The sequence below is a fragment of the Loxodonta africana genome, chromosome 21 (genome assembly GCF_030014295.1).
Source record: "Loxodonta africana isolate mLoxAfr1 chromosome 21, mLoxAfr1.hap2, whole genome shotgun sequence".
Classification (NCBI taxonomy): domain Eukaryota; kingdom Metazoa; phylum Chordata; class Mammalia; order Proboscidea; family Elephantidae; genus Loxodonta; species Loxodonta africana.
The window spans coordinates 48,450,361-48,473,451 of record NC_087362.1 but is presented as its reverse complement, the minus strand read 5'-3'; the positions used below and the strand labels follow the sequence as shown (position 1 = coordinate 48,473,451).

At 44.4% G+C, this 23,091-nt stretch overlaps 4 protein-coding genes across 8 annotated transcripts; 1 reads left to right on the top strand and 3 right to left on the bottom strand.

The window, feature by feature from the left end:
• Positions 1 to 3,722: 3,722 nt before the first annotated feature.
• COG8 (component of oligomeric golgi complex 8) lies at positions 3,723 to 12,490 on the bottom strand. Of its 4 annotated transcripts, XM_064273849.1 has the most exons (6): positions 11,954 to 12,490; positions 10,577 to 10,784; positions 8,888 to 9,715; positions 7,468 to 7,636; positions 6,448 to 6,636; positions 3,723 to 4,109 (listed from the first exon to the last, which is right to left on the bottom strand). In XM_064273849.1, exons 1-6 carry the CDS (start codon positions 12,346 to 12,348, stop codon positions 3,952 to 3,954), a joined length of 1,947 nt encoding a protein of 648 aa, XP_064129919.1. In that variant the 5' UTR covers positions 12,349 to 12,490; the 3' UTR covers positions 3,723 to 3,951. The 4 variants fall into 4 exon arrangements, with proteins under 4 accessions (XP_064129919.1, XP_064129920.1, XP_003417192.3 ...); XM_003417144.4 differs by lacking the exon at positions 3,723 to 4,109 and having other exon boundaries at positions 6,050 to 6,636; XM_064273848.1 differs by lacking the exons at positions 3,723 to 4,109; positions 6,448 to 6,636 and adding an exon at positions 8,096 to 8,204 and having other exon boundaries at positions 7,479 to 7,636.
• Positions 4,121 to 5,920, bottom strand: PDF (peptide deformylase, mitochondrial). The gene has a single exon (XM_064273851.1). It carries the CDS (start codon positions 5,894 to 5,896, stop codon positions 5,171 to 5,173), a length of 726 nt encoding a protein of 241 aa, XP_064129921.1. The 5' UTR covers positions 5,897 to 5,920; the 3' UTR covers positions 4,121 to 5,170.
• On the top strand, positions 12,358 to 14,996 carry NIP7 (nucleolar pre-rRNA processing protein NIP7). 2 transcript variants are annotated; one of them, XM_003417047.4, is made up of 5 exons: positions 12,358 to 12,678; positions 12,794 to 12,880; positions 12,979 to 13,117; positions 13,804 to 13,944; positions 14,173 to 14,996. In XM_003417047.4, the coding sequence occupies exons 1-5, from the start codon at positions 12,623 to 12,625 to the stop codon at positions 14,290 to 14,292; spliced, it is 543 nt and encodes a 180-aa protein (XP_003417095.1). In that variant the 5' UTR covers positions 12,358 to 12,622; the 3' UTR covers positions 14,293 to 14,996. The 2 variants fall into 2 exon arrangements, with proteins under 2 accessions (XP_003417095.1, XP_023412382.1); XM_023556614.2 differs by having other exon boundaries at positions 12,358 to 12,880.
• A 688-nt stretch (positions 14,997 to 15,684) lies between these two features.
• On the bottom strand, positions 15,685 to 21,451 carry TMED6 (transmembrane p24 trafficking protein 6). The gene is made up of 4 exons (XM_003417049.4): positions 21,226 to 21,451; positions 19,572 to 19,698; positions 17,879 to 18,027; positions 15,685 to 15,918 (listed from the first exon to the last, which is right to left on the bottom strand). Exons 1-4 carry the CDS (start codon positions 21,436 to 21,438, stop codon positions 15,685 to 15,687), a joined length of 723 nt encoding a protein of 240 aa, XP_003417097.1. The 5' UTR covers positions 21,439 to 21,451.
• Between the last annotated feature and the right edge of the window lie 1,640 nt (positions 21,452 to 23,091).

Here is a 23,091-nt window from a genome sequence, read left to right as displayed (position 1 = left end):
GATAGGATAATATCTATACGCCTACAAAGACCACTTAATACCACTGTTACCCAAATTTATATATCAACCACTAACACCAAAGATGAGGAAATTGAAGATTTTTACCAACTTTTGCAGTCTGAATTTGATCACACATGCAATCAAGATGCACTGATAATTACTGGTGATTGGAAACAAGGAACAGTAGTTGGAAAATATGGCCTTAGTGACAGAAACGACGCCGTAGAGCACATGATAGAATTTTGCAAGACCAATGACTTCTTCATTGTAAAAACCTTTTTTCAACAACATAAACACCGACTATACACGTGGACCTTCCCAGATGGAATATACAGAAATCAAATTGACTACATCTATGGAAAGAGATGAGGGAAAAGCTCAGTATCATCTGTCAGAACAAGACCAGGGGCCGACCGTGGAATAGACAATCAATTGCTCTTATGCAAGTTCAAGCTGAAGCAGAAGAAAACTAGCACAAGTCCACAAGAGCCAAAGTATGACCTTGAGTATATTCCACCTGAATTTAGAGACCACCTCAAGAATAGATTTGACTCATTGAACACTAATGACCAAAGACCAGACAAGTTGTGGAATGACATCAAGGATATCATACATCAAGAAAGTAAAAGGTCATTAAAAAGACAGGAAAGAAATAAAAGACCAAAATGGATGTCAGAAGAAACTGAAACTTGCTCTTGAACATAGAGTAACTAAAAAGAACAGAAAAAACGATGAGGTAAGAGAGCTGAACAGAAGACTTCAAAGGGCAGCTTGAGAAGACAAAGTATTATAATGAAATGTGCAAAGACCTAGAGTTAGAAAACCAAAAGGGAAGGACACGCTCGCCATTTCTCAAGCTGAAAGAACTGAAGAAAAAAATTCAAGCCTTGAGTTGCAGTAGTGAAGGAATCTACAGAGAAAATATTAGACGACACTGGAATCATCAAAAGAAGACGGAAGGAACACACAGAGTCACTGTAGCAAAAAGAATTGGTTGACATTCAACCATTTCAGGAGGTAGCATATGATCAAGAATCGATGGTACTGAAGGAAGAAGTCCAAGCCACACTGAAGGCACTGGCAAAAAACAAGGCTTCGGGAACTGACGTAATACCAATTGAGATGTTTCAACAAACGGATGCAGCACTGGAAGCGCTCACTCATCTGTGCCAAGAAATTTGGAAGACAGATACCTGGCAACTGACTTGGAAAAATCCATATTTGTGCCCATTCCAAAGATCCAAGAGAATGTGGAAATTATCGAACAATATTAGTATTACACACAAGTAAAGATTTGCTGAAGATCATTCAAAAGTAGTTGCAGCAGTACACAGTGATGGGGAATTGCCAGAAATTCAAGCTGGATTCAGAAAAGGACGTGGAATGAGGGATATCACTGCTGATGTCAGATGGCTGAAAGCAGAGAAGACCAAGAGGAATTTTACCTGTGTTTTATTGACTGCAAAGGCATTTGATTGTGTGGATCATAACAAATTATGGATAACATTATGAAGAATGGGAATTCCAGAATACTTAATTGTACTCATGAGGAACCAGTACATAAACCAAGAGGCAGTCGCTTGAAGAAAACAAAGGGATACCACATGGTTTAAAATCAGGAAAGGTGTGTGTCAGGGTTGTATCCTTTTGCCATGCTTTATTTTTATTAAAATCTGTACACTGAGCAAATAATCCGAGAAGCTGGGCTATATGAAGAATAACGTGGCATCAGGATTGGAGAAAGACTCATTAACAGCCTGTGATATTCAGATGACACAACCCTGCTTGCTGAAAGTGAAGAAGACTTGAAGCACTTACTGATGATTATCAGAGACCACAGCCTTCAGTATGGATTGCAGCTCAACATAGAGAAAAAGATCCTTACAACTGGACCAATAAGCAACATCAGGATAAAAGAAAAGATTGAAGCAGTCAAGGATTTCATTTTACTTGGATCCATAATCAACACCCATGGAAGCAGCAGTCAAGAAATCAAGTGACACGTTGCATTGGGCAGGTCTACTCAAAAGACCTCAAAATGTTAAAAAGCAAGGATATCACTGTAAGGACTAAGGTGCACCTGACCTAAGCCATGTTGATTTCAAATTGCCTCATATGCACATGAAAGCTGGACAATGAAAACGAAGATGTAAGAAGAATCGATGCCTTTGAATTATGGTGTTGGCGAAGAATACTGAATATACCATAGACAGCCAGAAGAACTAAAAAGTCTGCCTTGGAAGAAGTACAGCCAGAATGCTCCTTAGAAGCAAGGATGGCAAGACTTAGTCTCATGTACTTTGGACATGTTATCAGGAGGGACCAGTCCCTGGTGAAGGACATCATGCTTCGTAAAATAGGGGGTCAGCAAAAAAGGAAGACCCTCAACGGGATGAATGTGACACAGTGGCTGCAACAATGGACTCAGGTGTAACAACAATTGTGAGGATGGTGCAGGACTGGGCAGTGTTTCGTTGTTCTACACGGGGTCGCTAGGAATCAGAATTGACTTGAAGGCACCTAACAACAGGCTTCCTCCACATACCACTCTGAGCAGTCACTTACCCTTAGGCCTCCCTGTCAGGAAGCTGGGGGCAAATGCTACTGATCTGTGTCACAAAGATGTTACTAAGGACTGTTAGAACACTAAATGGAAGCAATAGAATGTCCCAGTGCCACTCTGCAGGAACATGGGAACATTATCCAAATAAAAGGAGGCTCAGTGAATTCTGATTTTTGTAAAGATCCATGTTTTCATTATAAAGTAAAACTTTCTACAAAATTCCTCAAAGTCTGAGTCTAAACTCGCTTGGGGCAGTGCTTGGTCATGATTCCTTTCTGAAGCTTTAATGCACAGAATCAGTTTACTTTGCTTGGCCCAAGTCCCCGGAGTTGACCTGTTTAGAGAAAGCCTTAGGGGAGAGTAGGTCTTGCCTGGGTTTGTTTAATAAACTGCTGTTTAAAACACATTTTCTCTAGACAACTTTCTGGACTTGCTGCATGTCTACATTGATCTTGAGGACTTTGTTTGGTAAAGGTTCACATCACAAAACTCCTCAGGACATAAAAATGAGGTAAGACAACAAAAAAAAAACTGAAGTGTCTTCACCTCTTCACAAAGCTCCAGTTCCTTACTCTGGTCAGCCAGATGCTATTTTTCCAAATTGATTGTGACAAAGAAGGACAAGTTCTGCATCCTGTTTCTATCGTAATTATGACTAAGGAAGAGGCTTCTTGCTCCCTCTCAACTATCAACCCACCCCCAGCCCTGCTCCATGGCCTCTACCCAGTGAATGAGCCTGGTACTAGCTGCCCAAGAAAACTGAGCAGAAACATCTTCCCCAAGTCTGTTAAAAGTAGAAGGAGAAAGGTGGAGACCTAAACTACATTTGAACCTGTTAAAATGTGTGGGTACTTCTTTACATTAACACTGTCCCGTGTTTACTTCCACAAGAAAGCTGGTGTCCAAGGTAAACCATAGACTCTATTGGTTAGACACATACATACAAACCCTTTGTAAAAATAAGAACTCGGTGAAGATGGTCAACAGCCTTATCTGCATTTTTTAAACAAGGATTTCCACCAGATATTCTGGGACTATGTTATTATGACATCTTGGCTTTGGGAATAGATGACACAGGTCTTAGGAAGTCATTTCTACTGAGAATGGTTATTTACTTGCCCTCACTTCTCTCCATATAAAATTGTCAGGAAAAGTCCACTGCTTCAGGGGGTTTGTTTTTATTCTCAAGTTAAAGGCAATATTGTGTCCACAGCTGATTTCAGGCAAACATTTCTAATATCTTCCTGCAACTGGTCTTGGCATCCCTGGCAGTCCATTGTTTCCTGTCGGATCCAAGCCAATACCAAGTTGATGCCAAGTAACATCCCTAGCTCAAAGCCAAAGTGTGTGTGTCCTGGTTTTCAGAATCCTTATGCAGCAGGAAAGCTTTAGTCATTCACCTCCATCCAATGGATATTTGTAAAGGTCCTGCTGTCCATTTTGTCAATGAACAGGCACCCCTGCAAGTGGTCCATCTCATGCTGGATGATGCGGGCCGCCCACCCGCTCGCCTGCCACACCACCTGCTCTCCTCTTGGGTCCAGTCCTGCAAAGGGAGTGACGGCCTTGGTGAGGACATGCCCAATCGCAACACTCTTAACTTCCTTACCCTATTCCCCAAACCACCCATTCTATTCACAAGAGCAACATCAGAAAGGGAACGTAGACAGCAGCCCTATTCTTCCTAGAAAAGACACCTCAGGTTGAATTACCAAGTATCCAGCCTGGTTCTCACCTCTGATTAGGTTGCTGGTTCACCATGGGGCTGAGAGATGAGAAACTGTCTGCCTAAAATGCTTCCACTTTGAACACTCCTCCCCCCTTCTGAAGTATTGCTGTTTACTTTCAATTCCTAAAAACAGTACACTAGCCAAAAGGTTGGTGGTTGAAACCCACCCAAAGGCACCCTGGAAGACATAACTGGCGATCTGCTTCCAAAAGGTAACAGGCCTTGAAAACCTTATGGAGCCATTCTACTATGCGCACATGAGGTCCTCCTAAGTCCAAATCGACAGCAACTACCACCACCACCACTATAAAAATAAGTCGACTTTCTGACCTTGGACCAACTGGATTGCTCGAGAAATCATCCCAACCCCAGCAAAGAACTACATTCCACAAAAGCTTCCTGGGCTGGGCAAAGCTGGTCTCACTTCTTCAGCCCCAGCAGGTCAGTGTGTGAGAGAGAAGACAGAGGCAGCGTGCGAGAGTGCAGGGAAGGTAGCAGTGCTCAAGGGCAATCTTTAAATTGCACCCCCCCCCATTCGAGCGCCCTGGGGCAATCTCCAAGTTGCGCCTCCCTCTCCTCACCCAAATTTCAAAATGAGGGTTAACTATGCGTCAGCAGAAATTCCTCTCTCTCTCTCCGTCGGCTGCGTCAGTCTGGCGCCTTTCATATTTGTGGTGCTCGGAATCATTCCGTGCCCCGTCTGGCTCCCCCTTGGACTTGCAGCGGGGGGAGGGGGTCTCGGTATTTTCTGGCAGCATAAAGCAAAGGACGGAGTGCGAGATAACAACGGAACAAGGACACCCTCGCAGCCCCCACTCCACATCCCTCACTGGAGCTGGCTGTGCTCTCAGGGAAGGCTAGTGCCCCAGCACGATCTGTCAGTCCTGAGGCCGGTTCACTCCCGAACCCGTTCTTTGTTGATGCCAGGAGACCCAGCTGATGAGTTTTAACTTAAGCTTTGTGGAAACTAAGAGCTGACGAGATGGGAGGTGCCCCAGGGCCCCCGCACCTGAGATCTGCACGCCTTGGAAGCGGGGCACACAGGCCAGGAAGCCGGAGACGCTCTCGCAGCCCTCAGGGAAGGTGACCAAGCGGCTATCCAACACTCGCAGACTGGGGTTCACGAACACGCGCAGGGGGAAGGGCTCCATCTGGCGGGCCTCGCGCACGCGCGGCGCGTAGGCGCGGAGGAGCGCTTCGGGGAACTCTAGAGCCAGCACCTGCAGCGGCACCCCGAGCTGCGGCGCGCTCAGCCCCACGCAGTGCCGGCGCCGCATCACCTGCACCAGCCGCTCCACCAGCCGCTGCAGCTCGGGCCCCGCTAGCTGCGCCGGCTCCACCGGGGCGGCCGCAGTGCGCAGAGCTGGGTCCCCGACTTGGCACACGTGAGCGTACGGCTGCTCTGGCGGACCCCGAACCAGCCGCCTCAAGTAGCGCCAGTAAGAGCGCGCGCGCGCCGGGCCCTCGAGGCCGTGCGGGGCTGGTGTGGAGCTGCAGGTCCGGCCGGCGCCAGCCCCCGCGTCCCCTCGCCACGGCAGGCCGAGCACCGCGCTACAAGGCGCCCGCAGCGTCCCCAGCAGCAGCCTGCCCCACAGCCGGCTCATCGCGAGCCGCGAACAGGAACCCGGCAACCTAGACCTCCCTCCCCGGCCCACAGACGATCGCTTCCGCTGGCAGGGACGCCGGGAAACGTAGCTCCCCGCTCCTTCCGGGAAGCCCCGGCTCCGCCCAGAAGACAGAACGTGCCGCCACCCAGTGACAATCAGCTTTATTATTTAATCCCATTTTTTAGTTGTATAATCACTTATATGCCATGGATAACCAGGACGCCCCCCTTTAATTTTCTTCTCTTGAATACCAGCGGAAACAGCCCTCTGCTGTCCTGTGCATTCCTAGGTGAGGTCTCCCTACCTCCAAACTGCTAACAACTCTCCTCTCACCAGAGGCCACATGTAGAGCCCCTGGTCCCCGAGGCACTAGGCGCCGGGCCCAATTCTGGGAGCGGAGAACACCTGTTAAGTCCTCACGCTAGGTAGATCTGCCTCCAATGCCTCCCCCCGCAGTAGCTCCTCTGGCAGCGGCTCCCCCGGCTGCAGCACTGATTCAGCATCCGCCGGCCCACCCTCAGGAGAAACTGGAGGGATAGATTCCAGGCTTGGTTCTTCCACAGAAAGTTCTGGGGCTGGGGCTGGGGCTGCGGCTGTGAGTTCAGGCACTAATTCCTTTTCATCTAGAGAGAACACCGCCTCTCTCTTTGGTAGGATAAAGGCAAGAGGCTTCTGGATGACACTGATGTTCACATGCCCAAGGTTGCCATACTTGGAGAGCTGAGTGGGTGGAATGCCTGGGACACATAGAAGAGAAAGTGAAATGAAAACGAATATGTATTAATAAAATTCAATACAGATGTCACAGGAAAAAAAGAGAGGCGGTAACACAGATGTCACAGGAAAAAAAGAGAGGCGGTAACACACACAATTACTTAAATACAGCAAAAGCCATTTTTGTGATATGGGGCAGGCAGCTATACTGTAAAGGGAGACTATGAAGGTACTCTGGGACAGCACAGTATAGCGCAGATCAAATAAGAGCTAAGAGAACCTCAGTGAGCAATGGGCCTCTCAGTAACAGAGCCCAAGGGGAAAGCTGGGGGAAAGCAGAGAGCAGCCACCCTTCGGTGACGTGATCACGGACCCACTGCCATTTGGAAAGCTGTGCCGTCCACCACTTCCCCACTCCCACCACAGGCAGGAGAGTGGGCACAGGGAAGTTCAGGCAAATTGGGAATAATAGGTTAAAAACCCCTTCTCTGGATATCTTATATAAATGAAATCATTCATTCATTTTATGGCCAGCTTCTTCCACTTAGCCAGACAAAAAAGACCACTTATTGTATGAGTTCGTTGATATAAAATTTCCAGAAAAGGCAAATCTCTAAAGAGCTAGAAAGTAGAGTATTGCTTGCTTGGGGCTGAGGATGGGAATGAGGAATGTCTTCAAATGAAAATGAGGGCTCTTTTTGGGGTGATGGACATGTTCTACAATTGGATTGTGATAATTACCATATACCTCTGCACATTTACTAAAAAAAGGACACTTAAAACAGGCGAATTACTTAGTATGTGAATTATAGCTCAATAAAGCAGTTTAAAAAGACGTTTTTCCTTTCTCTTACCTAAAGTCTGTGCTACCTGAGCTGGTGGGAAAAGCACTTGGAGACATCGATTTAAGTAAGGAACAAGGTCTTCCAGGAAGACAGTGCAGAACTGGACAAACAGCTCTTGCTCCCCATTGGTGAAGGCAGCCTCCTCAGCGCGATGGAAGGCCAGGATTACCTTGGTTGCCTGAAAGAGGACATATCAATCACCTGCAACAGTCTACCATCACAGGCAGTATATGAAACCAAGCAGAAATGTGCAGCCTTCAAGTTGTCATGAAGAAAACAGTTCTAAAAAGTGCGTTCTATTACCTATTTTTGTTTAATCTCAGAATTATGGTGAAGCTCCTAAAATCCACCACTTCACCCATGTTATTCCATTACTGGTGTAGTTTCCGAGTCCAGTGGAGGAGTGTCATGAAATTAAACAAAGAATATATGGTTCTCGACTCCTATCAGGGACAGACCAGAATGGGATGGATCCATGCCAATGAAGAAAACTAGAAGAGGTTTCTACTGAGTAAGGTCATGTCACAAATGCCACCTGGCTGACAGCAATTGATGCCATCAATTTTAAGAAGCATCTTAATAGCTAAAGGTTTAGAATGTGTAAAAACCGTGCTCCATACTAAGATATTATCATTACTTGCGGTAAGAAGAATTCTGAGGTGGTCTTCATGATTACTGTCCCCCTGGTATCCACACCTTTGCATAATTCCCTCCGCTTGAGTGCGGGTAGACCCCGTGACTTGCTTCTAACCAACAGAATATTACAAAGGTAAAAGATTTTGCAAATATAATTAAAGTCCTTCGCAAGTCCCTAATCAAAAGAATGGGGTGACTTAATCAGATGAGCCTTTAAAAGTGGGTCCAGGCTTTCCTTGAAAGAGACTCAAGCAGGAGAGGCTTTCTCTAGCTGGCCTTGATGAAGCCAACAGCCATGCTGTGAACTGCCTATGGAGCATGGTGGCCTCTGGGACCTGAGGGCCTCATTCCTACAACTGCAAGGAAATGAATCCTGCCAATAACCTGAATGAGCTTAAAAGAGGACCCTGAACTCCAGATGGGCCGCCACTTGCCTGCAACTTTGTGAGAGCCTGAGGAGAGGACCCAACTATGCTGTGCCTGGACTCCTGACCCACAGAAACTGAGATAATAAACGTATGATGTCTTAAGCCACTAACTCTGTAGTAAATTGTTATGCAGGCAAAAAAAAAAAAAAAAAAAACTCTACTATATTACTGAATCATTTCTACAGGATTGTTCTAGGTTCCACAAAGGAGGGCTAGTCAGAGTTTCTCCGAAAAACCTGTGAAATTATGCTAAACTTCTCCAAATCAGCAAGCACAACTATCATATGGGCTGGTTTATTACTAAATTCTGGTCACCTATTACCAAACAAGGCCAGAGCAGTGGAAAGCCAACAGAATGTACTCACCTTGGCAAGAGCGTCCTCCAGCGCCCTAGTCACATCCTGCGCCAGGGCCATGGGGCAGCAGAGGCGCAAGTCATTGAAGGCAACCAGAATATTGTTGAGGAAGCAGGCAAGGGGTGGAAAGTCCAACAGCACCATGGGTGGCTGCAGTGTCCCCGGCTGAGTCACCGGCATGGCAGCAGGAATGTTACTGCTGCCCAGGATGGCTGGAATCAAGATGAGAGTGTAAGAGTTCATTTCATCCTGGAACTTCTCCACAGCTTCCTGAATGGCTCTTTGGAAGGTGCTGATGGCCACCCGCTGGAAAACAGGAGCCAACTGGCCCCGGAAATCAGCCCCTACTCGACTGAAGGAAAGCCCAAAGTACATGCACTGGCCTAGCAGGGAGTCCAGCCGGCCGCCTACCCCCCGGTGAAGGTCGGCCTCTAGCACCTGCAGGAACTGTGAGACTTTCTGTAGCACCCAGCCATGGAAGATGGCACTCTCATTCACAGTGTGCTCCCCCATGGCAGGGAGCAGCAGTGGGTCCTCATCTGAGAAGATGGCACGGTACTGGGTGATGATATCGAAGAGGTGGACTCGGCAGGCCTCAATGGTTTTTGTGATGTGAAAATAGGGATCATCATTGGGGATGGCAGTCAGGATGGAACGCAGCCAAGCATCTCGCGCCTGAAGAAACTTCACCCTTAGCTCAGCCTCTGTGAACACATCCATGCGCCGCAGGTAGCCAATGACACGGAGGCAGGCGGGGAGCTGGATGTTGGTCCTCAGCTGTTGAATCAGCTGGCTCAGCATCAGCTGCATGGACTGGCGCACTTCGTTCACAATGCCCTGACAACACAGGGGGTTAAGTTATACCACGCTGGTGAAAACACTCACTGGAACACATTCCACTAACCCTGAACACTGCAGACTACCACTTCCACTGGTTTCCTGACATAGGAAGTAGATTTCCTAAAAGTGATGCTTCCAGGCTCACCAACAAAGATCTGGTTGGGCCACTCACTTACTTAAATGCTTAGAATGCTCCAATGACTTCCCATTGTAATCAATAAAGTTCAACCATTCACCTGGTCTGGCTCTGCAGCTCCATATGCTTTCAAATGGTCTTCCCGTGCTCACTATAATCCAGTTCCACTCGCTGTGTCTGTATCCTCTAAACATGCCTACTCCTCACCTCGGCCTGCGGTACTTGTTCTTCCCACTTCCTGGTTTGCTCCCTCCCCAGATCTTAATGTAGCTGGCTCCTCCTTATCACTTTGGTCTCAGTTAAATGTCACCTCTCCAGAAAGACCTTTCGTGACTACTCTACCGAATGTAACACACCCCAGTCTCCCTCTACTCCCTTCCCTGGTTTTTTTTCCCCCCAAACACTTATCACTACCTCAAATGATAATACAATTTATTCACTTGTCAATTATCAGACTTCCCATGAGAATGCAAGCTTCATGAGAGAACCAGGGCCTCCCCTGTTTTGTTCACACTATATCCGTAGTGCCTAGATTAGTACTCGGTACATGATTGATACGTATTAGTTGAATTAATAAATGTTTTATGTTCAAACCTGCCTGGCTTTTAGAAACCGATATGAAACATGTTTCCTTATGGTTTCTGCCTAAAAGTTCAGTGACAACCACAGAAATACTAGCTGTGAGAACATCAGTTTGAATCCTGTCTGGGCAAATTGGCTACCTGGATGACAGGAATGGAGGAGTATTTTCTTTCCAGTCGGCGTACATAGGCTGCAAGCTCCAGGGCCTCTTCGTAATAGCTGTTTCGGACACAAGTATCCATGAGCTGAGGAATCTCCAGGATTTCTAGGATCTCTGTGTGCCGGTTCAGAGTCAGGGTGTTCATCCGGCGGTTAGAGCTGATCTCTTCAGCCTCTTTCACAAAGTTCCTAGTACCAATCAGGAGAATGTTGGTCCCACATTGCTCTACACCCAAACCTTAGTTACAATTGGTTTCCTACCACCTAATAAGAATTGAGTACTGGGCTGAATGGTTTATCTATTTAATCCTCATACCAAACCTATGCAGTAAGTGCTATTGCTCTTAAAGAAACTTTAATGCTAGAGAGGTTAAGCAACTTGTACAAGGTCACACAACTAATAAACAACAGAGCACAGATGTGAACCCAGATCTGTCTGCCACTTACTAGCTGGGGCAAGGGACTTAGCTCTCTGAACCGGTTTCTTCACTGATAAAATAACAGCACCCCTTATAAGACTGTGAAGATGAAACTGATTCAGGTAAAGACCCTGACACAGAGTAAATGTTCTTTAATAATATCTACTATAATTATTTTCATAAAAGCAGAAGTTTCGTAAAAGTTAGAAGTCAATGTCTTATCCCCAAGTTCTCCCAGTCTCTCAATCTTCTAGGCTACTGTTCAATCTTAGTTCCCACCAGTCTACTGTCTCCATTTTTCCTCCATAATAGCAGAGAGCTACTTTATGAAATTCTTATCTGTTCTAGAGTATGGCAGGATACAAAAGCTGCTGTCAAATATCCAAAGGCTCAAAAGAAAAATTAAATTTTTTTCATGAAGGGCTAGAAGGCAGAATGAGGAATAAGTGGATTGAGGATATAGGAAGGCAGAATTTGGCACAAAAGAGGGAGTTTTGGTAATTTTGCTGTCCCAAAATGCAAGAGTTTCCTTGTCAGTTTCCTATCACTAAAAGTTTTGGACCAGATGACCACTGGTGCAAGTTGTTTTATATAAATATGCACATATCTATTAAGCTGCTATTTATAGAATGTTAACTGCATGCCAATGATAAGTGTTTTGCATGGATTCTCTTTAGTGCTCACAACAGCCCTATAAGGCAGGGATGCGCTCTTGGGTTCCAGCTTTGGCTTCAAAACTTAGCAGCTGTGCCCCTGGATGAGTCTCTAACCTGTTTCTCAGCTTCCTCATATATAAAATGGGAATAACAGTACCTACCTCAAAGGCTGTTGTGAGAATTAAATGGATTAATGAAGCGCGCAGAGAAGAGCGCTTTGTAAGTGTCAGCTGTTTCTATCATCATAAACGTTATAAGACCCTTTAGCCCCGGGCCGCCGCACCTGCAGCTCTGCTGGAAGCTGGGCAAGCGGTCGAGCAGGCGGCCGAGCGACGCCTCCACGTCGCCGAAGAGGCGATGGATGCGCTCGGTGCACTCGGCTCCGCGGATGAAGGTCTTGTAGTTGGCGAAGGCCAAGTCGCGCGTCTGCTGCAGCAGCTGCGCCCGCTCCTCCGCCAGGCGCTCCGGCTCGCGCCGCAGCCTCTCCAACCCAGAGCCGCTCAACTCTCGGAGGTAGCGGCCCACATCGGGTCGCTCTCGCCACTGGGCCTCGGGGAAGCGGTCCCGGAAGAGCGATGCCAGAAGTCCTTCATCTTCCACCTCCCCGAGAGCTGCTGCTGTAGCCGTCGCCACAGCCGAGGCGGTAGTTGACGACGGAAGAGTCGCCATGGCCGCCATCTTTCCGGCAGCAGCGTTGTTTCCCCTCCGAACTAGAGACGGCGCTCGCGCCGACTATAGGACCGGAAACAACAGTGCTCATTTCCAGTCTCTATGGCTCCTTACCCGACAGACTTCTCTTTCCTGGCGGTCGTCCAGGCTACGAGGCCTGGCGTGGAGAACGACTGAAGAGCGGCTAGAGAGGCAGGCTTTGGGGTTGCCGGGAGCGGCTGGCGGCCGACTATCGCTTCCGGCGACTGAGCACGAGGATTAGGTGTTCTGGCCTAGCGGGAAAATGCGGCCTTTGACTGAAGAGGAGACCCGTGTAATGTTCGAGAAGATCGCGAAATAGTAAGAGCGCGCGGGAACGAAGAATGTGTGTGATGGGTAGGGGCGTGGGTGGCGGGGCCGCAGTGCCGGGACAATTCAGTGCGGGCGCTGCCTCCCGCCCTTATTCTATCCTCAGCATCGGGGAGAATCTTCAGCTGCTTGTTGACAGACCCGACGGCACGTACTGTTTCAGACTGCACAACGACCGGGTGTACTATATGAGGTGAGGCGGGGCCGGGCGAGTAGTATGGACCGGGGTGGGGGCCTGGGTCCCGCAACGCCTCACTCATCCGACACCTTCTTCTCCTTACGGACCTTCAGTGAGAAGATCTTGAAGCTGGCCGCCAACATTTCTGGGGACAAGCTGGTGTCGCTGGGGACCTGCTTCGGAAAATTTACTAAGACCCACAAGTTCCGGTTGCACATCACAGCTCTAGATTACCTTGCGCCCTATGCCAAGGTTTGTGGGATGGTTTCCATTCTGGGGACAGAGAAAGTCATGAATGAGGGCCACATCAGAATGCACGTTACTGGGCAGTTTCTGTCCCACGGAGTCTTGACAGTTCTTAGGTCTGTACCAGCACATGGTGCTGTTTATAGGTTTTCATTGCTTGAGCGGGCCTAGGGTTATGGGTGTTGGACTGGTGTGTGCCTGCGTCGTCCTAGTTACCACCAGCAAGGTAGAGAGCCTATGCAGACCAGCTGAAGACTGAAAAGCAAATAGGTGGCTGTGATAAGGAAGGTAGTGCACTACAGTGAAAGAGCTGCTACATGGTCCATGAGAGAAGTTGTTTATAGAGTTGAGGGAAGATACTGTTGGCAGTTCTGTTTAGGGAGTGAACAATTTAAGGGACAATAATATGCTTAAGGAGTTCCTGGACTGTGCCAACAGTTAATGCTGTCAGGTGCTCACCTACCCAGAGACACCTCAGAAGAAAGACCTGGCATCTGCTTCTGAAAAGTCAGTCATTGAAAATCCTGTGGAGCCACTGACACACATAGGATGCTGACACACATGGGGTTGCCATGAGTCCAAATTGACTCCATGGCAACTGGTACTGCTACTATGCTTAAACTTTCATCTCTCTCTCTGTTGCTTGAAATTGTTTCAAGGAAATAACGACAGGTTAATTCTCTTTCTTGTAGTATAAAGTGTGGATAAAACCTGGAGCAGAACAGTCCTTCTTATATGGGAACCATGTGCTGAAATCTGGTCTCGGTCGAATTACTGAAAATACCTCTCAGTACCAGGGAGTTGTGGTGTACTCCATGGCAGACATCCCTTTGGTGAGTAGAGATGGTATTTATGTGTTTTAAAAAAAAAAAGAGTACCTTTTTATGCAAGAAGGATGTGTTTTCAAACTGTATGCTGAGAGACTCAATTCTCAGTGCACTTTGAATTCTTCAAAGGCAAGGACTGTGTTTTGTTTTTTTCCCCATCTTTATTATTCCCAGCCCTCAATACATGCTTATCGAATGACTCAGTGAATCAGTGTCTCTTCTTTTGAATCCCAGGGTTTTGGGGTGGCAGCAAAGTCTACACAAGACTGCAGGAAAGTAGACCCCATGGCGATTGTGATATTTCATCAAGCAGACGTTGGGGAATACGTGCGACACGAAGAGACGTTGACTTAAAATCATCGCAAGGACTTGTGGCTGTGTGGAAGGGCCTGGGTTTGTTTCCTGTGTCTGTGTAGGTGCCATCGTCGTGTTGAGTTTTGTCAACAGTTTGACCTCTTCAGGGACTTCCTGGTTTAATGTTCTCTCTATTGGCAAATGCAGGCTGGATTCTTGCTATACAGAAATGGTTCAAAAATGAGGTTTTAGATATTTGTGTTTGTGACTAAATAGAATAATATGTTTTTTATTTGAATCAGAGGGCTTTTCTTGTTCTTCATCTTTGAAACTAAGGACAAGAGTAGCTTATTACTGTTATCTGTGATAACACTTTGCTTTCCACACTAATGATAAGATCATGATGGATTTCTCTGTTATTTCTTAATATTATGGAAGATATTGTCATGTCAGAACAGTAGGCCATAGTTGGGATTTTACGGATGAGATTTGGCAAAATAATAAGAGCAATTTATTCTATTTTTGTATATAGTAAGTGCTGTGTGATGTGGAAAAAAACCTGGATCCAAACCCTAATTTTATTGCTTACCATCACTATAGCCTTGGACAAGTCATTCAGCTTTTCTAAGCTGTTATGTTTTATTTAAGAACAGCTTTAATCATCTACCTATGTAGTTTTTAAAATTGGAGGTCATGATCGTAAGCACCTAGCACAGTGCCTGGCAAGCGGTAGATGTTCAATAAATATTTTCATATTGCGTGTACTGAGTGTTTCTGTTCCTAAGACCCTAGTCTGATGAGTATAATTTGATTATACTATCTCGGTTTTTGAGAGCTATTTTGTTGCTCTTTTCTTGGATGGTATGATCTCAAGTTGAAGCGTCTTTTTCATCACCTTGACTTCATAAAACATCATTTCTTTTATGAATCTTATCTAGCTGATTTGGACAAAAAGCACTAATGATAGACCCTGAAATATAATTCAGTTCCTTCTTCCCCATACCTTCCAAAATTATTTTCATAATTTTACATACAAAAATCCAAAATAAATAAAACTATTTTTTTGATGAATATACTGCTCATTTTTTATTCTAAAGGTGAAATCTCTAGAAATAACAACATTTTTTCAACTGCAAAAGGGCACTCTATCAACTCTTGTTTTTATGTTCAAACAGTGACTTGATTTTGTTCCAACTTTTTCACCTTTTAGCCTTTCCAGCTTTTCTGTTAATCTCTAAACACTGCTATATGATGGACAGTATTTTGATGGTAGCATACCTTAAAAATAGTCAAGCTCAATTTTTTTACATTTTCTTTTATTGCCATTGTGTCTTTGTAGGTGAGAGCAAAAGAGTAAAACTGTACCATGAGAAATTGATTTTTCCCAGTAACTTTACAAAGCTGATTTGACCGTTTTCTGCCCCAGAAGAAAAGAGCCAGGGTGCTCCTAGCTTAGCATCTTGGCTTTTTTGTATCTGTAGTTGCTGGAGCATTGAAGAGACGCTTCAAGAAATACAGCTGCAAGATTCCAGAAAGAACAATAACAAGGCTCTGGACTGTCGACCACCAGTTTACATAGTAATAGTTTGATTGGAGAAGGAAAAAGTCAGCCGTTTTCCTCATCCGGGCAAAGTTGTAGTATCGCCACATGTGAAAAATATTGTTTTGCACTTTTTGTGTACTCTCCTTTGGGAGAGAAAATAAATTTAAAAAAAAGGGTCCCCCAACCAACCTTGTGCTCATCTGGGTGCTCACAAGCACTAACCTATCTGGAAGTTAGTAACTTACTCATATTTTTTTTTTTTTTCAAGGCTTTATAATATGTAATAAGGCTGTGTAGTTATTGATAAATTATTAGTTTTGCTGTATATGAAAAAAATGACTTGGACTTTAAGTTACAAAAATGTTTTTTATACTGAAAGCTTCAGGTCTCAAGCTAGAGAGCTTTTCTACAGAATCTCTGTAGGTACTTAGCACATCATTGCACCATCCAGGTGATATCTTTTGCTCCTCTCTATATGTGGTAAAAGGCAGGGGCTAGCAAACCTTTAATTAAAACTGCCACCTAGTAAATATTTTAGGTTTTGCAGGCCATACATACGGTCCCTTGCTGCTACTCAGCTCTGCCATTTTATTACAAAAGCAGCCATAGTATGTAAGTGAATGAGCATGGCTGTGTTCCAGTAAAACTTTCTTCACAGAAACAGGCAGTGAACTTGGGTTTCAAAGGACACTATCAAGAAAGTGAAAAGACAGCCTATATAATGAGAGAAGATAATTGCAATCACAAATCTAAAAAGGATCTAGTATCTGGGATATATAAAAAACCCTTTAAAATTCAGCAAAAAAAGACGTATAACTCAATTTAAAAATAGGCAAAGAATTGCATAGACATTTCTCCAAAAAGAGATAAACAAATGGCCAGTAAACATATGGGAAAAAAAAAAAATCAAACACTAAGGAAATACAACTCAAAACGAGATACTACTTCATACACGCTGGACCAGAGACCAGACCCAGTGCTGTCAAGTCACACTAGGATGGCTATAATCAAAAAGAAGACATTAATAAGCATTGGAAAGGATGTGGATATATTGCAACTGTCATACATTACTAGTGGGATTGTAAAATGCAGCCGTTACAGAACACAGTTTGGTGATTCTGCAAAAAGTTAAGCAATTACCATATAGCCTAACAATTCCACTCCTACATATATACCCACACAACTTGAAAGCAGGGCTTCAGATACTTGTACACCAATGTTGATAGAATTGTTCACAGTAATATGCATAGAATTATCCGTGGTCCAACAGATGAATGGATAAACAAAATGTATGTGCCTACAATGGAATACTGTCCAACCATAAAAAGAATGACATTTTGATACAAGCTACAATATAAATGAATCTTGTAAACATTATACTGAATGAAAAAAGCCAGACACTGGGTCACATATGATTGCATTTGTGTAAAATGTCTAGAATAGGCAAATCTATAGAGACAGAAAGTAGGTAAGTTGTGGCCAGGGACTGAAGGGAGAGGGGAATGGAGAGTAACTGCTAATGGTTATGGAGTTGGGGGGCGGGTGGTAATAGTGGTGATGGCTGCACAACCTTGAGAATACTTAAAACTACTGAACTGAACACTTTAAAATGGTGAATTTTATGGCACGTAAATCGTATCTCAATTAAAAAAAAAACACGTGGGCCAGATCTGGCCTATGAGCTAATTTGCCAACCCCTGGTATGAGACAAGAGAGATTTCAAGAGCCTCAAGTCATAAAAGATTATTAAAGGCCCTTTGATAAACTGGGAAACCCTGGTGGTCCAGTGGTTCGGAGCTACAGCTGGTTGGCAGTTTGAATCCACCAGGCGCTCCTTGGAAACCGTATAGGGCAGTTCTACCCTGTCCTGTAGGGTTGCTATGAGTATGAATTGACTCAATGGTAATGGGTTGTTTTTTTTTTTTTTTTTATAAACTGGCCCCTGTCTTCTGTCATATACAAAGAAGAACAAAGGACAGCATCTCCTTTCCTGTTTGGTTTCTACCCAAATGAGTAGTCACTCCAGTGGTATTACTCCCATCATTTTAATCCCTCCAAATTTAAAATTTGCTTCTGCATATGTTTCTCACATGAAACAATTACCTCAATTGCATCCAGGGTATCATTCAGTTGTTTTCTTTCATTCTTTTTCTGGTCCATCTCAGGCCCCTCATAGAAGACTCCAAAGTTTAGATACACTTGTACAGAACCAAAGCGGCTTTGCTGGTTTCTTAGACAAAGCTGATAAAAACCTGTAGGGATTCCTAGATCATTACCAAGTATCTGATCTCCCACCCTTTGTTAAGTTTCCCCTAGAGATACCTTTTCTCTAGTGTCACATTTGCTAGTATAGCACTTTCTGTTCACTTGGGCAGTGCGAAGATCCAAGTTTTGACGTGCAAGACACCGATCTTACACTAAACTCGTTTTACTAAATATAATCATTTTTCATAAGTATTTTACCAAATGGTAAATATAGTTCTATACCAGGTAGAAGACTTTTCTTCCTCTTTTCCAACCTACAATTTCTTATTAAGTAACACCTTTTTTGGAAGATTAAGACTCAACAAATTGAGCTGAGATTAAGAGCATGATGTTAATTTCCTGCTCATTGTACACCATTAAAGCTGGGGACGACCATCTTGAGCTTGAAATTAGGGAGAAAATTGATGCATTGTGAATGAAAGAAATTTTCCTGCTAGAGTGAACTCTCCCTAAGGTGGTTTGTACAGGGTGTTGATTTTTTGGGGTGTGTACTAGTACTGGTTCTCAACTGGGGTTGTCTCCCTCTGTGCGTGTCAGAGTCATGGTGCTGGGATTAGAAATGTGTGGCAGTATTTTTGATTGTCAAAATGATTAGAAGGCATGACCAGCATTTAAGGGCCAGGGATGCTAAATATCCTGTAATGGTGACTATCCTGTGCTATGCAGTGAAGGATTGTCTTGTGTCAGTGGTGCCCTTTTTGAGAAATGCTGTCTATTTTGGTGCTCCTGACTAGTAAAGGAGTCCGAGGGTGGTGTAAACAGTTAACACTCTTGACTGGTAACTGAAAGTTCAGAGGATTGAGTCCACCCAGAGGTGCCTCGGAAGAAAGACTTGGTGATCTACTTCTGAAAAATCAGCCATTGAGAACCCTATGGAGCACAGTTCTACTCTGACACACACCGGGTTGCCATGAGCCAGAATTGACTCAATGGCAACTGGTTAGGTTAACTAGTAAAAACGGCGGTTAAAGCATGGCGGGTGCTGTTTGAGGTGGAGGTCGGTTCTATCTGGCTGTAGGAGTCTTCTGGTGACTAGAGAAATGTGCTTGGTTGTAGAGCGCAGATATTTCACATTACCACCCATTTTCTTTTGTTCTAAATCTGCCTTTAGGTAACTGACTCAAGTATTCGGATGACCGGAAAGAAATGCCACCCCATAATAAATTTATTCGTTGAGATTCTGTATTATAAATGGACCTCTCTGTTTTGGTCACTTTCCCAGTCTGATCAGTTGGGGATGATGAAAAAAAACTGAGCTTCTGGACCCTGGAGTTATCATGATAATTAGTCAGCTGGAGACCTTAATCCCAAACTGCCAGTGGACTGTCACTGGATGTTTTTGGATGTCAACAGTCTCCAAGAAAACTGGTCATTTAATGGGTTGAAACCTGAATTATTTTCCATTTTGTCATCCCTATATGGAAAGAGCTGGGTTTTCACATTTTAAGTACTTAAGTACTTCCTCATTATTTCCTCAATTTTATAGAAATCTATGATTATTATACTAATAGCTGTGGTGATGTGAACAGACCTGTCTCTTGGATGTAGAAGTTAATCTGACCCCGAACATCCTGGGAGGTGTCTATCAGGAAACCTCGTGGGGTATGTGCGGTGGCAGCAACGTGCCGGTCATGTGACGTTCCCAGTGTCCGCTGAACCTGTCAAGACACATTAAAGAAGGAGAAAAGTCCTAAGTGATAAGGTTGACACCCCATAATCAGCAGCACAATGGTTCTCAATCAGAGGTGGTCCTCCCTCCCCACCCCTGCCTTCTAGGGGGTTTGGAATTGAACAGAGGCTCTTTTTAGTTGTCATAATGATGGGGTTGCAGCAATTCGGAATGTCCTGTGCTGTTTGGGACAATATTGCAGGAACAAAGAGTTGTCTTGCCCAAAATGCCAAAGCACCCATGCTCCTGAGAAAGAAATGTTGCACAGCAGCTGTGTATCAGTTGGTATGTATTATTCTGGCTGTAGAGTTCTTGACTGAACTTGCTTGGTTGTTGAGCTTCCTGGCGGTGACCCAGACTTGGGCTTATTTGCTGCTTGACAGCCATGCCTTTAGCAGGCACTCCATGAACACTCGTCACTAAGCTGGGTCTTGATGAACTCAGGCTACAAGGAGCTGACTAGTAGCTACTGTTATATAAATTCAGAGATAAGAAAAAATTCTAAGTGAATTTTAAATTACGGTGGAATAGCATGAGATCAACATAGTCTGTTACTATGTAAACAAAAACTAGAAAGTTAACAGGTTCCTTAGATCAAGAACAAAGGAAATGAACAGCCCTAACTTTACTATTGATCTCACCTTCCTTGGGCACAATGGAGTAAGATCAAATGGATAGAACTACTTGGCATTTGAGGCATTTCAGAAATTCAACTGCTAAAGGATATTTAAGATGATCTATTTTTCCACCTGACTAGTTCCTTTTTACAGCTGATTGGCCCCTGAGTGGTGCAGATTCAAGTACTAGAGTTTCAATAACAACAACAACAAAAAACTAAACCCGTTGCCATCAAGTCAATTCTGATTCATAGCCACCCGAGAGAACTGCCCCATAGGGTTTCCAAGGAGCAGCTGGTAGATTGAACTATTAACCTTGAGCTCTTAACCACCAGGGGTCCAGAGTTTCAATATAACCAGGTAATTTGAAAACATTTACCTTCCTAAAGGAAATAGGATTGTTTGATTGAATAGAGAAATCTTGCGCTAGCAGTTCTCCAATTTGCTGAAATTACCCCTAAAGACAGCAAAACAGATGTCGCTCCCCCTCCTCCTTGAACTGAAGCAGCTTTCTGTGAAATTTCTGAGTCTACAAAGTTCATGTGACCATTTCATTCAACTTTGTACCACATCCATGTTTTAATAGTTTAAAAATGTATTTGCTCCCTCTCATCTCTAAATATGAGTAAATTTCGTTACCTTTTCAAGAAGGGGTACCCTGTGCTGAGCATCCTGTTCTGGGGCTTAGAGCACACTTCCATAGCCCCCAATTGGAGAAGCCAAGCCATATGTTTTAGCTCCCATTAATGATTATTCATCACTGGCAGTTTCTATCTAGCTACAGATCCGTTTCATTAGTAGGTAGGAAATCACAGCATAATACAGACCAAAACTTTGTTTTAGTCTAAAACCTGACCCACTTGACAAAAGCAAAAAAAGGCAAGTGCACAACTACCCACCTCATAGCTGAAATAGAAGTAGCCAGTCTGGTGGGCAAATTGCCAAAAGCATTCCATGCCTCCTGGTGGGATCATGATGGCAAAATCATAACGGTCTGCTCCACGGAAGACCGGCTGTTCCCTGGAGCTACTTGGGGGTTCTGTCTTCTGGCTCCTAGCAGAGACCACTAGGTTCAGAACCACCAGCCCAACACCAAAGAACAAAGGGGACATGCTGCTTTCTGGAAATTCCTCCTCAAGTGTACTGCTTGCAGCCCGGTGGAGCCAAGTAGTTCACACAACCACTAGGGTAATCATTAACTCCACAGTTCATATTTAGGCCAATTTCAGGGTGAGACATAGATATTCCATGATAGAATTGGCATGATACTCCCATGTTTGATTCACAGGAATAGTTTTAACTTTTACCTCAAAAGCTTAATGTCTTATCAAACTTACTTCATAGCTGATACATAGAAGCTACTACCTCAGAATCGATATTTCCACCCATCCTTCAGGCCATTATCCATTCTTGCTTGTTGGGGATGAAATACTGGGTAAGTTTATTTACAACCACCTGGATATACTGACAAAAGTTGGTTGAGATTTTTCTCTTTATTCATGTCAAATTGCTAGGTGATACATATTGCTCCTGTAAGACCCATGGGACAAGAACTGTTAGTACAGGCATTTTTCTGCAGCTTAGATAGCAAAGCACAGGATTCAAATATGTGCAAAAATTTAAATGGATGAATACAGTGAGCAGCAAGAGACAGAGCTGAAAACCTCTCCACTGATAATCCTCCTCGTTGTGATTCTGCAACCTTCCACCTGACGAGATATGGTCATCAAAAGCTATCCAAAACCCACTTCAGCATGGGTTATACCTCAACATGACCAATAAGCAACATCATGATAACAGGAAAAATATTAAAGTTGTCAAGGATTTCATTTTACTTGGATCTACAATCAACACACATGGAAGCAGCAGTCATTAAATCATACAGTGTGTTGCATTGGGCAAATCACCTGCAAAAGACCTCTTTAAAGTGTTGAAAACCAAAGATGTGACTCTGAGGAGTAAGGTGTGAGGACTAAGGTGCATCTGACCCAAGCCATGTGTCTTAGGCTGGGTTCTCTAGAGAAGCTCAACCAGTGAAGCATGTGTATATAGAGAGAGAGAGAGAGAGAGAGAGAGGAAAAAGAGATTTATCTCAAGGAAATGGCTCACACAGTTGTAGAGGCTGGCAAATCCCAAGTATGTGGGTCAGGCATCGGGCTGGAGGCTTCTTCTGACTCACATAGGCTGATGAATCTCAAGATTGGCAGGCCAGACGGCAGGCAGTCCACTGGATCACAGGCTGCAGAGGCTGATAAGATCTGAAGGTAAGGTGATAGCTCGTGTCCCAAGAAATGGATATCACATGATGGTGAGTAGGATGCAGGATCCAGAGCAAGAGTCTTGCTGGAACATCCATTTATATACTGGTGACAGACCACACCCCCAAAGGATTCCCTTTCAATGGATTGTTTGCTTATAGCAGATCTCATCATGGAGTTGATTACATCATACTGTCAAATTACATCAAACTGCCAAACCACTGAGAATGATGGCCCAGCCAAGTTGACCCAAAACCTTAACCATCACATTACACCCTTTGCTAACTTGGCAGCAGTACACATCTTAAACCATACATAATCTCTAAATTAACACAACTATATATGAGTCAGAATTGACTCAATGGCAACGGGAGTGTAACATCATACAGCTAACACGTATACAACCAAAAATGCATTAGTCCTTTTTACATCTTAAAAGTGAAGAAAACAAAAACCTTTGATGCACACATACAAGAAAGAAACATAGCAATTACATTCCTACTTTCT